Source organism: Mastomys coucha, unplaced genomic scaffold, assembly GCF_008632895.1.
Source record: "Mastomys coucha isolate ucsf_1 unplaced genomic scaffold, UCSF_Mcou_1 pScaffold1, whole genome shotgun sequence".
Classification (NCBI taxonomy): Eukaryota; Metazoa; Chordata; class Mammalia; order Rodentia; family Muridae; genus Mastomys; species Mastomys coucha.
In genome coordinates, this window is record NW_022196891.1 from 58,532,176 (window position 1) to 58,547,853 (window position 15,678).

The 15,678-nt window shown below is 40.2% G+C and overlaps 1 protein-coding gene across 1 annotated transcript in view; it reads right to left on the minus strand.

Annotated features, from left to right (window-relative positions):
* The window catches only part of Klhl20 (kelch like family member 20), a 44,934-nt gene extending 29,995 nt beyond the window's left edge, over positions 1 to 14,939 (minus strand). Inside the window, exons 1-2 of the mRNA XM_031386825.1 lie at positions 14,812 to 14,939; positions 13,818 to 13,881 (exon numbers count right to left, since the gene is read on the minus strand). Of these exons, the coding sequence (XP_031242685.1) occupies positions 13,818 to 13,840 (23 nt within the window). The 5' untranslated portion in view covers positions 13,841 to 13,881; positions 14,812 to 14,939. The remainder of the gene's footprint in view (positions 1 to 13,817; positions 13,882 to 14,811) is intronic.
* Between the last annotated feature and the right edge of the window lie 739 nt (positions 14,940 to 15,678).

The window sequence follows — 15,678 nt, forward strand, 5'->3', positions numbered from 1 at the left end:
TGAAGCCAGTAACTTCAGCTCCAGGAAATTCATACCTCTGCCTTCTGAGGGCACTGTCATTAGTGCACACAACCACACACAGACACACACAAATACTTAATTTTAAAAAAGATGGAGATAGGTAACTCGAGCATTCTATTCACTGACTGGGTCAGCCCTATTTAAGTCTTTTTCAGACACCAATTGCCTGTGACTATCTTTTACAGCCCACCTATCAGTTTCCTTCCCACGAAGCTACATTACTGTTACAGCTATAGTTTAATAAAGCACAGAGGGTCACAAGGGTCCCCTGGGAGGAGAGGATATACACAGGACATTCTAGGAAGCAGAAACTGCAATCCATGACAAAGGCACGATGCTGAAAGCATAGAACATGGTTCTTTCCGTCTCCACTAGCAGTTTATTGTTAAAATTATATTACTTTTAATCTCAATCTTAGTATTTTTGGTTGGCTTCAGTCCACAGGTGATTCAACACAAGCCGTTCATAAACACAAACTGTTCATAATTTCCAACCTCCGGTAGAAGCAACGTTGTATATGCTTGACAGCTTAAAAATTGATACTTAAAGCTGAGTGGTTAAAAAGTGATACTTAAAGCTGAGTGGTTACAGGAGAATCCTGACACACCATGGTGGGGGTCTGTGTTGGGGGAGGGAGGAAAGATTGGGGGGAGGCTGCCCTCTCAGAGGGGAAATGGGGGTAGGGGGAGGAACTCTTCAAGGGGGAAACCAGGAAGGAGCAACATTTGAGATGTAAATAAATAAATACATAAATAAACAATTTAATAATAAAAAAAAGATAACATGGCAACATAGTAGTAGATTCAGAATTTAAAACCTGTTCCCCTGAAAAACAAATCCAATTTTAATTTTAATTATATAGTACCCTAATACTCCAAGGCCAGACATGATGTGCCACCACATGGCTATATTCTAGGATGAACTGAGTCAGTGGGTCTCATGATCCCAAACAGTCTGCAATTTGTAAAATCTTATGGAGCTATATTATTTCATATTCAACTCTTTTCTATCTGTATATAGTATATGCCATTAATATTTTGTATTAACTCTTATTTTATTAATATCTAGAAAATGTGGTTTGTCTATGTTTTCTATGTTTCAGATGAACTGAAACATCATATAGTCTATCTCTGTATCCTAATATTAAAAATGTCTGGTTAATAAGCAGAGACTTTAAAATAGGTCCTTATGATTTTTTTAAATTTCATTTTTACATGTTGTAATATACCCCTTTTGTTTCTAATTACACTAATTTGAGCCTTCTATTTGCTTTTTTGTTAATTTGGTTTATTAATTAAGATTGGTTTGTCAATCTTCCTAAAATATAAAGTGATTCCTAATGATACTTTGCTATACCCATAGATTAGTCCCTAGCTCAGTGTCATCAGAGAGGCTTCATACAACACTTGATAGAAACAGATGCAGAGACCCACAGCCAAACATCAGGAGCCAAACATCTGCCTTAGCTCTGCAGAATCCTGTGGAAAAGGAGAAAGAAAGATCGCAGGAGCCAAAGGGCAAGGACACCACAGGAACATGCCCACAGAATCAACTAAGGAGGGCTCACAGATCTCACTGCGACTGAACCAACAACCAGGGAGCCTGCGTGGACTGGCGTAGGCCTTCTGCACATATGGTACGGTTATGTAGCCTGGCCTTTTGTGAGACTTCCTAAAAGTGGGAGTAGGGGCTGTCTCTGACTCTTTTGCCTGCTCTTGGACCCTTTTCTTCCCACTGGGTCACTCTGTCCAGCTTCAATATGAGGGTAGGTATCCAGTCTTACTGCAACTTGATATGTCATGCTTCGTTGATATCCACGGAAGGCATGCACTTTTCTTAGGAGAAATGGAGAGGGAGTGGATCAAGGGGGATACAGAAGGGAGGTGGGAGAGGGGCTGGGAGGAGAGGAGGGAGGCGAAAGTGTGGTGGGAATGTTAAAAAAGGAAAAACAAGTTTGTCGATCTTGTTTATCATAAAACACTAGGGAGGATCAGAGAAGATCTGGGAAAAAAGAAAGAATATGATCAACCTATATTGTATGTCAAATAACATACAAAGTAAAAGATTATATTTAGGAATACACACACACACACACACACATATATATATACACATATATATGTACATACACACATATACATGTTCATATACATATATGCATACAATAACAATTAGTGAAAAAAAGGCTATGAGCCAGAAGAGGAGTAGGGAGGACTACATGGGAGGGTCTGGAGAGAGGAAAGAAAATAAAAAAATTATTATATTATAATCTCAAAAAATTAGTAAAAAATGTTGTATAAGAAATCAAAAGCCCAAGGAAAATAAATGAACAAAGTAAAGATCTAGTTCTCTCTGCATAGCTTTTTTTAAAAAAAAGGATAATCTCACCACCCATATAAACCATCAAGGAAGCTTCTAGATTTATTTATTTAATGTATATATGTATATGGGTGTTTGGCCTGCATGCATATCTGTGTACCATGTGCCTAGTACTTGCAGAGACCAGAAGGAATCAGATCTCCTGGAACTGAAGAAAACCAAAGTTCTGAGCTGCCATGTGGGTATTGAGAACCAAACTCTGATCTAAGGAAGAGCAGTCAGTGCTTTTAACCACTGGGTATTCCTAGTAGTTCTCAACTGTCTTGTGTGTAGGAGATGATGGAAGAATAAACAATGGGTAACATTGGTACAAAACAAGCTTCTAAAAGAAAAAACAAAATCAATGTTGAAGAAGGAAGACTAACTAGAAAATTCCCATACCACTGATACTAAATGTTGAAACCAAAGTGTTACTCTTCCAATTTTAATTATGTAAAATTAATATGAAATTAATCAAATAAGATAGTATTGTTCAACAATTAAGTATTTTTTTATTTCACCTAGGCATAATGTGGCTAAGCTAATTTTTTTTCCTAACTCCTTTGTTCTATTAAAAGTATAGCATTGGGCTGGAGAGATGGCTCAGCAGGTTAAGAGCACTGACTGTTCCTCCAAAGGTCCTGAGTTCAAATCCCAGCAACCACATGGTGGCTCACAACCACCCGTAATGAGATCTGACACCCTCTTCTGGTGCATCTGAAGACATCTACAGTGTACTTACATATAATAATAAAAAGTATAGCATTAAGTACGGTGTGGTGGTGCACACCTGTAACTGCAGCACCAGAGAGGATAAGGGTAGATGGAGCCTGAGGTACACAGCAAGGCCCAATCAACAAAATGTATAAACACTTGTCACAGTCTATCACAGCTTTATATGCATCAACACATACACTTTGTGTTCTGCGTACTGCATTAACAGTACTTTTTTCTACAATCTAAGGAAATGCTTTTCAATTTTAGAAAGTAATTCTTATGCTTGTTTTAATTTTTGAAACAGGGTTTTGCTGTGTAGCCCAGGCTGGCCTCCACCTTATAATCCTCTTGCTTTAGCCTTCTACTACTGAGATCAAAGGCATGCACTGCCATACCTGAGTGAAAGAAACTCCTGAATGAAGTCATTCTTCAAAGTCCTAGTCCTTAAATCTCTACTCCAGATAAACATTTTTGGGGGAATTAATCTAACATAATAGCTCTCATCACCCACAAACAAATGTCTAAAGGACTCCTATTTCCTACCTGGGTCATGTCCCACTATTACTAAAACCAATTCCTTGATTCTCCCCCTTAAGTTTCCTCAGATTAACAGAGAAGGTTTTCATTCTTCCAGTTGCTCCATCCAAAACTCCTAGAGTCTTCCTATCACACCCTCAAGCCCAACCATCAGCGAACCCCACAGTTTCCCTCTTTCTTTTTTCTTTCTTTCTTTCTTTCTTTCTTTCTTTCTTTCTTTCTTTCTTTCTTTATTATATGTAAGTACACTGTAGCTGTCTTCAGACGCACCAGAAGAGGGCATCAGATCTCATTATGGGTGGTTGTGAGCCACCATGTGGTTGCTGGGATTTGAACTCATGACCTTCCGAAGAGCAGTCAGTGCTCTTCCCCACTGAGCCATCTCACCAGCCCCAGTTTCCCTCTTTCTTACAGGCCTCAACATTATTGTGAAGATAACGTTGGCTATCCCCAACCTGTTCTCAATCTGACTATTACAACATTCTCATGGATGACGGTCTTGATTCTTCTTTTGCAGATTTCTGTTCCCTTCACCAAACAGCAATCAAAGGTCCCTTTGGGAAAGTAAACCACATCTTTAGAGCCATGTCTGTACTCAAAATCCTTTTTTAAAATGTTCAACAGAGAGGAAAGAGAGCTCTGCAGCTCGCTGGAACCTCTCCCCGCTAATTCTTTGACCCTATATCCTAACTTCCCCTTGTTCTCCAGCCACAGAATTTCTTGCTGGTTTGCAGACAAGTCAAAACTTCTTTTGCTTTATACCTTTATTCATTCTTCCCCCAAATATATGTAGAGCTCATTCCCTTATTCCTTTCATACATTTGCTTGATTACCAGCTTATCAGACCATCCTATATGAAAAAATTCATACCGTTCACCTTGTTCAATGTTTCTTCATAACTACATAATATATTGGCCCTCTCCTGCAATTAATAAAAGCTCTTGGCGAGCAAATGCTTCTGTTCTCGTCTGCATGCTGTTACACCACATCACGTGGATCAAGGGCCCATTAAGGAGCTGTTCATAAATGAGCTTTTGTCAAAATGAAGCACATCCTCCAAACATTCTCATCTAGTTCTCATGCAAGAATGCCAGGCTAAGTTCTTCACTTACTAAGCTGGAAAAATTACCTACCCTGTCTTGTCTTAGTAAGATGTGGTTCTGTTGCTGTGATGAACACCATGACCGAAGTGACTTGGGAAGGAAAGGGTTTAACTGGCTTACACTTTCACATTGTAGTCCATCACTGAAGGAAGCCAGGACAGGAACTCAAACAGGGCAAGAACCTGGAGGCAGGAGCTTATGCATAGGCCATGGAGGGGCGCTGCTTACTGGTTTGCTCCCCATGGCTTGCTCGGCCTGCTTTCTTACAGATTCCAGGACCACCAGCCCAGGCATAGCACCACCCACAATGGGCTGAGACCTCCCCCATCAATCACTTATTAAGAAAATGCCCAGCCGGGCGGTAGTGGCGCGCGCCTTTAATCCCAGCACTTGGGAGGCAGAGGCAGGCGGATTTCTGAGTTCGAGGTTATCCTGGTCTAGAGTGAGTTCCAGGACAGCCAAGGCTACACAGAGAAACCCTGTCTCGAAAAAAAAAAAAAGAAAAAAGAAAAAAGAAAAAAAGAAAATGCCCTACAGGCTTGTCTACAGTCTGACTTTATGAAGGAAATTTGTTAATTGAGGTTCTCTTCTCTCAGATGACTTTAGCTTCTGTCAAGTTGACATAAAAGTAGCTAGTGGATGTCTCATCTCTATTTCTATTATGTATGAGTGGGGACAACTGTGCTTACTTCATAAATAGTGATAATGTTGAAATCTGTCTGAATTAGGTTCTCTGACTCCAAATACAGAGCATTATTATCACAAGATGTCTTAGACAACTGGGCCAAGTACTTAAAATAGAAGTGATTTTTGGAAATCTGCTCTGTGCCTGTTATTCTTCTTAGGAGAAAAGAATCAAACATATAGCTATATGACTGTATTCTCCTGCTCTCCTAGTATATAGGAGGGCATAAGGTTAGGGGTCACTGGCAGGCTGAGATATTACTTTAAAATATTCTGGAAACTTGTATTTAACTCTACAAGTGTTTCGCTCTAGAAATTGAATTTAGTTTTATATAGTAGATCTGCTTCTCCTGTTTCTGCTATTTATTTTTGTAAATGTATTTAAAAATCTAATCTCCTTCCCTAATCTCATTTCCTCCAAAGAGTTTTATGGAAGAAAGCATTTTTTCCCTGTGTATTTTGTTTTCTTAGGTACCTGTGATAAGAAATTAGAAGAGACCTGGAAATAGATCATGTTTATACCTTGCTCATTTATGCCCGTGTCTTCTTTGTCTGATGGGATAAATATTCTGAACATCTGAGAGGTAAGATGGCCCACTGGAGAGTAATAGGGTGTAGAATTAAAATACAGAAGAAATGGGTCTTAGGCAGAGGGAAGAATTTCCTCTGGAGATTAACTTGCATATCACTTGTGGGCAGTCAAGAGGAGGTAATAGATCATGGGAGGAGTGGATAAGGAGACAGATATTTGCTGTGTAGAATGATGAAGCAGTGACGAAGGACTTACAGAACTATTGTTGGCTAACACTGTCAGCTAACTGACATTAGATATCACCAACATCCTAGCACAGCAGCAGAGCAGCAAACCAGTCATCTGTGGCTGGTTTTACTTGACAATACTCACTACCCTAGGTCAGAGAATAGAAATTCCTGGACTAATCTAGAGTTGGGAAAAACATCAGTCAAATATTCCCAAGACCCACGACTATACTAACAACAGTATCAATTAGGTAATCATTGTCTGCAAATGGCTAATTTTAAAAACAATTACAATAAAAATGTTAGAAAACAATACCTTTCACTCTAAAGCATTTAGAATCAAAGATTTGTGGAGTGGAATGTTTTCTTAGACATGTATGTACACCTCTTCTTTTAAACCTTTGCCTAGTAGTGTAAGATCCTGGCTTCAATCCTCAATACTTCACTTTCCTTTTTTTTTTCCAATTTGGAAATCAACAACCTTTAAAAATCTGTACTTTAAGATTTGTTTGAGCTGACACTCATTTACAGTTACAAATATACTTGAAAACATATCTGAATAGAGATTTGAATAAACAAATTCTCAAAAGCGTAAATAAATAAACAATATCTCACAATGCTGGTTCTACACAACAGGACACCTACTAAACACTAGATTTCCTATCTAATTCCAGGAAGCCTGGCTTCCTATTTTAAAATGATTTGTTTTTATTATGTTTAATTAGGCCTACTGGTGTATGTGTGGGTGTATGTGCACACGCGTGCAGGTGCCTGCAGAGGTCATGCCTTCAGATTCTCTTGGTGTTGGAGCTACATACAGGGGGTTGTGAGCTGCTTGATATGGGTACTGGGAACCAAACTTGGTTTGTAACTGCTAAGCCACCTCTCTAGCCCCTGTCTGTCTTTTAAATTAGAAGTAGGTTGTGAATGTTTTAACTCCAAAATACCTTATCACTGCTTATGGGGCAAAAGTAACCATGCAAGCAAACTGCTCTCCCTGAGGGTCAGGAAAGAAAACAGCTCTAGAGGACCCTCAATGCTTTGTCCTAACACTTCACCAGAAGGAACTGGGTAACAGCAATCTCCAAACGAAGATAAGATTACAAATGAAGCTCAGCATCCAACCTTTCTTGTGTTCCAGAAAGGTAAGAAGAGGTGTTTGTGAGCAACATGTTGTATGTACATGCATGCCACACTGGGGCCATCTAATCAACTACATCTACCTGCTACGATTTTTAAGCATGAATTGCAGATAACGACCTACTTGTTTTAGAATATTGACTTGTTTTCCCTGTAAGCCCCACTTAACCCCATGGTACCTGGGAGCCCTTCCTGCCTTTCCTTTCCCTCATGCATACCCACAGCTTGAAGAACCTTCTGCACATTGGTTGACTCATGACTTATTATGTTCCGGCATAAATCTCTTTTCTCTTCGTTTATAAGCCAGGTATCTCTACTTGGCTCCTTCTTAGACACAACTCCTAACATGTCCGGAAAGCTGCTGCAGGCATGTAAACCTCCTCATTTATGTGTGTATTTTAACCCATCAGGGCAGCACTCAACTTTCTAAGCTGAAACTTTTGGAGCTGGTGGATTCTCCTCAATATAGATCTACCCCAGGTAATCTTTCAGATAAACTACCAGAACTCTTTTATGTTCATTTCTTTACTATTATTTTCTCCTTTTTTCTGCTTATCCACCACATGCCTAAAAATCAGTCCAAACAAAACTGATCTATAGGCTAGAACTGGCTCCTAAAGTAATAAAATGAAGTCTAGACTTCCATAATTTTTGTTGCCCTTCTTCCTTCATATACCACATACTTAAGTTTATTAGTTTATTACCATGCATATAACCCAGAACTTAAGTCTTACTATCTCCCTTCCCACAAGCTTTTCCTTCTGCATTTCTCTCTCATTACAGTGTCCTTAACTGCCCCCTGCTCACCTCCATTGCCACCATTTGCCCGCCACCCCTTGGTCTGCTATGCTGGGAATGAACCAAGGGCCTCAAATATGCTGTACCACTGAGCTGAGCTACATCTCAAGTTCTAACACCCTTCTTTTTAAAATTTAAAAATTTACTTGTGTATGTGTATATGTATCTGTGACAAGTCTGTATGGTGTCACAGTGCATATGTGCATGTCAGAGGATAACTTTGGGGAATTGGTTCTTGCTTTCTACCTCAAGGAAGGGTCTCTAGTTTCTGCCTTCCTATATAACCTGTTTAAAATTCTCCTGTCTGCTTATTATCTCAGTAGGAATGCTGGAGTTAAATGTGTGTCAACAGCATCTAGCTTTTTAAGTGGGTTCTGAGGATTAAATCAAGATGCCAGGTTGTACAGAGTAAGGACTTTTACCCACTGACCACCTTGCCTGTCCCCAATCCCTTTTTTAGAGTTCTTGGGGTAACCAGATGGTTCAGCATGTGCCACCAGACCTGGTTCACTGGCAAAAGCTCTTTTGTGTAAGTCCAAAAACTTGAGCTTGATCCTGGGAACCCACATAAAAGTGGAAGACATCCATGTTATGTTTATACATTTGAGCAAAGATTACTTACATGGGTGTTCACTACAGAGCTTATTTAAAGGGTGTGCATAAATGTGTATGAACTATATAAAAAGAGAGGTTTATATTTACTGGTCACCAAAAAGAAATAGAAACAAGGTCTTGCTGTATAGCCCAGGTTAGCCTCAAACTCAGAATCTTCTTGTCTCTGCTCCTGAGTGTAGGGATTACAGGAAGTATGTCATCATAGTGGCTCACAAGGTAATTTGTAAGTGGCAAAGAATTATAATAAAGTATATAATAATGTTGATTTAAAAAAACAAACTAAATTCTTCCTTTCAGAACTATTCAGAATCCAACTTCATCTCTAGCCAGTGCTAGACAGCAGGCTCTTAGAGTCCGTTCAGTATGTCCTCTACATTGGCTCCTATAAAGATAATAAAGGCCAAACTATTTCATGATTACAGTCTTAATTTCCACCATTTAGTTTGTTTGCTCTGCAGCTAAAGGGGGAGGAAGCTCAGGGTTTTGTTGTTTGTTTGTTTGTTTTTTGAGGTAGCATTTCATATAGCACAGGCTTCAAATTTGCTAATATAGTTGAGTTACTTTATAATCATGGGCCACCCAAACTGGCTTCTTTAGTACTTTGGATTAAACAGGGCTTACCTATCAAGCATGATAGGTAAGAATTCTACCAACTAAGCCGGGCAGTAGTAGCTCACACCTTTAATCCCAGTACTTGGGAGGCAGAGGCAGAGGCAGGTGGATTTCTGAGTTCGAGGCCAGCCTGGTCTACCGAGTGAGTTCCAGGACAGCCAAAGCTACACAGAGAAACACTGTTTTGAAAAACAAACAAAAGAAAACAAAACAAAAATTCTACCAACTGAGCCAATATCTCAGCCCTAATATGTATATAATTATATATATTGTATTATATGTAATTATTATTTTATATAATATTATATATACTTAAGAGCACATACCGTACATGTGCTTGTACATGAATTGCAAGGCCTTAAAAATAATGCAGGAGAAACTGTGTGTGCCTTTGGGCAAACCACTGGGACATGGGATCTGTCCTGGGAGACTTTCACTGCTTTTGTTGTTATTTTGAGACAAGATCTTGTTTAGCTTAGGCTAGTCTTGTTCTATAGCACAGGATGGACCTTGACTTTCTGATCCTTCTACCCTGACTTCTCACATGCTGAGATTATGGGCATCCAGTGCTATACACAACTTTGGATATGTTTTGTATATTATAAATGTAATGTAATATGTGTATAAATACAAACAGGTAAATAAAACATTTGCTAATAGAATACAAGTTGATTTTACAAAACTGTTAATCACAACAACTTAAACATTTATATTTATCATTTCTTTGTGCTGGAAACCTTTGAATTTTTCTTTTCTGTTTTTTAAAAAATATATAATTATATAAACTTTAGTTAACCTATTGTGCTATAAAACAGAACTTATTTTTTCCTATCTATGTAACTGTATTTGGCAACCTATTGTTCAGCCTCCCTATATCCTCCATCCTCTTGCTTCTCCTAGTTAATATTCTATCAGTTTCATTTAGTTTCTACATTTGAGAACATATAGTTTTATCTGTTTTTGAAACTCTTTATTGATTTTTTGTGACTTTCACATCATGTACCCCAATTTTACTCATCTCCTGTCCCTTCGTATCTGTCTCTGCCCCTGCAAACTACCCTCCCCCAAACAAAACAAAACAAAGCTTCCTGGAAACTGTAGTTTGTCCCACAGTACACCTTTGTCCACACATCTTTACTTGTAAATGTTCATGGCAATGAGTCATGGGTCTGGTTTGAGTCATTTGGCTTCTGCTACACCATCACTTCTAAATCCTCACCAGTACTGCTCTCGGATATCCTGTTGTTGCCTTGTGTCAGGGAGATCCTGCAGCTTTGGATCTGTAAGACCAGCCCTTTCACATGCTTCAACAGTTCATAGATGAGGTAGATTTGGGGGTGAGCCAACTCAAAGCCTTGGATCTGGGCCTGGGTGATAACTGAGCTGGTTAGCCCACCGCTCTCCTGCACCAGTGCCACCAGGGCCAGATCTCCAGCACTGCCCTAGCTAGTTCACCCAATGCTGAGGCTGGAAAGGGGCAGGGTCAGCTCTCCTGCTCTCATGCCCTCAGGGCTGGCTTCTCTGAGTCCCCCCACCAGGCCCAGCTTTACTGTGCTGCCCAGTCAAGGTGCGGGGCCCACTCTCCTGAGGTGCTGCAGCAGGCAAGGGGCTGGAACAGCTCTCCTGCTCTCATGCCTTCAGGATTGGCTCAGCCTTGACTAGGTGATGACTTGTAGGGCCTGCTCCCCAAGTGCTGCAGCCAGTAAGGGGCAAGACAAGCTCTCCTGCTCATGACCCGAGGCCCAGCTCTCCTTACCTCAGCAAGGTGTGAGGAGCAAAGGGACAGAGAGCATCATCCCTGCTCCCATGCCATCTACCTCATGGCAGATGAGTGGTGGAGCTGTGTCTCCTTGATCACACCCTCAGGGCTGGCTCATCTGCTCCAGAGTCAGTCCGTGTCCACTCTCTACCACACACACCACTCCCACTAGGGCCAGCTCTACTGTGCTGCTCAGGTAAGGTGCAGAGCTTACTGTCCCTCGTGGAACAGACAGTGAGGGGCAGGGCCCTGCTTTATCTTTTCATATCTGGCTTATTTTACTTAACATAATGATAACATACTTTAATCTAGGTTGCTGTAACTTATCTAGGTTGCTGCATATATTTTACTTAATGACTAAATATTGGGGGGTCTCTTCTAATTCCTCTATTCAATGAATACTTCAGGTGATTATATATCATGTCTGTGTGCTGCAATAAACATGGTAGGACAGGAATCTCTCTGATACAGTGATGTCATTTCCTTTGGATACACACACACACACACACACACACACACACACACACACACACACGTACTGGCTGGTTTTGTGTCAACCTGGCATAAGCTGGAGTTACCACAGAGAAAGGAGCTTCAGTTGAGGAAATGCCTCCGTGAGATCCAACTGTAAGGCATTTTCTCAATTAGTGATCAAGTGGGGAGGGCCCATTGTGGGTGGTGGTACCATCCCTGGGCTGGTAGTCTTGGGTTCTATAAGAAAGCAAGCTGAGCAAGCCAGGGGAAGCAAGCCAGCAAGTGACATCCCTCCATGGCCTCTGCATCAGCTCCTGCTTCCTGACCTGCTTGAGTTCCAGTCCTGACTTCCTTTGGTGATGAACAGCAATATGGAAGTAAGATGAATAAACCCTTTCCTCCCCAACTTGCTTCTTGCTCATGATGTTTGTGCAGGAATAGAAACCCTGACTAAGATAATATATATATTAATGGGATAGCTAGCCAAGTGATAGACTTTGTTTGTTTTTAGGAATCTTCATAGTATTTTCCATAATGGGTTAAAAAAAAAAAAACTCTTGTATTAAAAGATGAGTAGATTAATTACTGCTGCTGAGAGAAGAAAATTCAAGTCTCACTGAGTATGTCAACCACAATCCAGGGTAGGTCCCATGCTCAGGAGTGGCTAGCCAACATAAAACATACTCCATGTTGTTGTTGTTGTTGCTGTGTGTGTGTGTGTGTGTGTGTGTGTGTTTAAGAGGGAAAAAGAACATGAACTTGCATGGGTGGGGAGGATCTGGGAGGAGTTAGGAGAAGGGAAAAAAATACAATCTAACTACATTATATGAAGCTTTTTAAAAATAAAAACTAATTTAAAAATATTAAGTTCTTATTTTAGCAATTACATAAGATACGGCATTTACGGCAACTGAGGATGAGACAAAATCAGTGGTTTTTATAATCACCTTGAAAATGAAGTGGTGAAGCACTTAATATATGTGTGCTTAATTTCTTCTAGTATGTTACAATCTATTACTTTCTTACTATAGTATAAGACATAAGTAAGATAACAGAATGTGTCACCTCTATGTTGTCTTTTCATCTGGACATCCTGAAAGGATTTGTGAACATTTACTAATGCTGTATCACGGACACATACACCAGCAAAGTTAACAGGACAAGAGAAAGTAGAACAGTTCAAAGCCAGTTAATGTATCAACAACAAATATGAAAAAGGACACAGACTCTTAGTCTTTACTTAAACTTGATCTTGAGCTCTTGCTGCCCCTGCTTGTAAGGTGCTGGGGATTTAAGGTTTGCATGGCCACACCCAGCCCTTCTCCTAGCCCTAAGTCCTGCCCTTAGGATGGATGCCTCTTTTCTATAAGGGTCTCTGTGTTGTTTACCTTTGATGTTAAGCAGTATATAACAAAATAGAGTTTGATAACCATAATACAAGTTTAAACAATGAATAAATAGAACTGACTTGTTTCAAAAAAGATCCTAGTACAATTTCTTAGACAGATTGAGAAAAGGCATTAGTAAATCCTAGAGGAAGACAGACTGGAACTACATACTTTTCTATTTTCCTACATCTATTTTAGTCCTTAATCTTCACTGTAATGCAGCTATTTTAGTAAGCATATTATTGAACACCAGTAAAATAATCAAACCATAACTAGGAATGCAGTATAGCATCTTACAAATATTACTCTTCCTTGGCAACAGAATCCTCTGTATTGTACAGGGTATTAAATTTATAGTAAGCTCATAAAGTATCATGGTGCACTTAATGATTATGTGCAACAAAAAATTACTATGCAAAAAGTCAGATTTAAATATTAAGAACCAGAAAATCCAAACTCTCTAGAAATCTAACTCCTACATTCCATTAAAAAGCTGTGGAGTGTGGTGTCGTACACCTTTAATTCAGTACTTGGGAGACAGAGGCAGGTGGATCTCTCTGAGTTCGAGGACAGCCTGGTCTACAGAGCACGTTCCAAGACAGCTAGGGCTACATAATAGTTTTAAAGCAAAAAAACAAGCAAGCAAATCCCCCCAAACCAAAGACAATACAAAACAACACAACCAAATAAAAGACGTTGTTAATTTCTGACATTACTAAATTTGATTTACTTGAAACAAGAATGATTAATTCCATGCAGGATTTGTTAAGGTTTGTGAAAAATAATTTTAAATGATGCACTGTTAGTAGACGCTACACTTCGATCACTGAAATCAATGTTTCTTATTCTTACCTGCGCATTGGCTTTCCTTCCATGCACCATGAAAAGTATCCTTCACCGTATTCTAAAGCCGTACCTTCAACAAGAGGAAAGGAGCAGCTTACTAAAAACTGTTCGATTTCTCAAGAAACTTGTATAATCATTTCACTCATTTCGTCTGTAATCAGGAATCTTACATCCTAATGTAATTTTTGCGTAAGATGCACAATCATAATGCAATGCCTTTAAGATGAGTATCATTAACTAAAGATGCTAAGGCGATAGATTATATGCGAATGTGAGGGTAATTGGGAAAGCAGTCAGGATCAAAGTGGTCATGATCGCTAGTCGGTGTTGACTGTTCAAGAGGCACTTGGGAGTTAGTTTTTTTAACTTCGCCATCAAGTATATTTGCAGAGTATATATAATATATATTATATATACTTGATACCCACAGCAGTACTAATTTAATGACTTGGATAGGAAACGCATTGTTTTAGTACTGGATCTGAAGGCTGTTAACTTATTCTGAAGTTACAAGCAGGCCGGAGGCGGTTGCCTTTAAAAACAACTCCACTTCCGACCAGCTCGGGCAGCTTGAACAAGGGCGGGGAAAGTAGTTCTAGACTACAACTCTCCCAAGCGCTCATCTTAGTCGCCGAAATATCGTTCACCACCAGGATCTTCCTGGCTTCCAAAGGTAAATAAAATGGGAGGCATGGTGCTCGCTCCCTTAGAACTGCAAGTGAAGCTGTTCAGGATGCAGAACCCTAGCGTCCCCAGAAAGCACGGCAGAGGCTGTCCCTGGCTTCAGGACACCTCGGCCGGCCAGCAGTAGCGCAGTCTGGAGCCCTGCAAGGCCCGACCGAGGAACCCTACAGTCCCTTTGAGGCGCAGACTGACAGGCAACCTAGAAAGCACTGCCCTGACCCCGCTGGGCAGTCCGGCAAGTTGAGAACGATCATAGATCTGCAAAGCGAGACCTGGGGCTCTGCTCTCCATCCCGTGCTCTAAGGCTCTGACTTACTGGCTTTGACACTTTTTTTCTCTGCGGCACCCTCCTCTGCCTTCACCGCCCTCTCTGCCTCCACCTCTGGAGCCGCTAGCGCAGGCAGGATGCGGCTCCCGCAGCTATTTCCTTTCCCCGCACCCGCCCCTATCCAGAGATAGGAAGCGGTCCGGTAGCTAAATCCTTCCCACGGAACTGCACAAGTCCGGGCAAGTGGTTCCGGCATGGCTCCGGAAGTAGCTGTGCCTTTCGCTGAGCGTTTCGCAGGACTGGTACCATTCATTAGTCTATTTGATTTTTACAATATACTTAGAAAGCAACCAAATGAAATATGTATGAGGTGAAGGTTTAATTTTTGAGTATATAAGTAAAAGCCTGTTGCAGATTTATTGAAAACTATACTAGGCTTATCATTAACCAAAATTTCTTTCGCTTAACTTTACTTGACATCTACAGACTCTGTACAGTTGTTTCTGATAGGAAATATACCTCTTATTAATAAACTTGTAGTGGGGGATGAATGGTCTTTAAATCCAATTTCTAATTCTAGTTCTATGATAAACTTTGTCATTTGACCAAGTTTTTTCTTTATATGTATCTGTGATATATAAGTAAATAATACATGTACTAGTAACAGCTGTGGAAATTCCATTTATTATCAAATAATATATAACATTGTGTATTAGTTTCTCAGTCCTAATATCTCTCCTACTGGAGGATTTATTACTATTTTTCCAAATAGTGGTACCAAAGCATTATGTAACTTACAAAATGGGAAGGGTGCCTGCGGAGCACCCTTTTAGGATGCACAGCATGTAAGGGTTAGAACCACGATTTGATGCTGTGTGCAATGGTTCTAGATTCTGGCCGCAATTATGCTGTGTC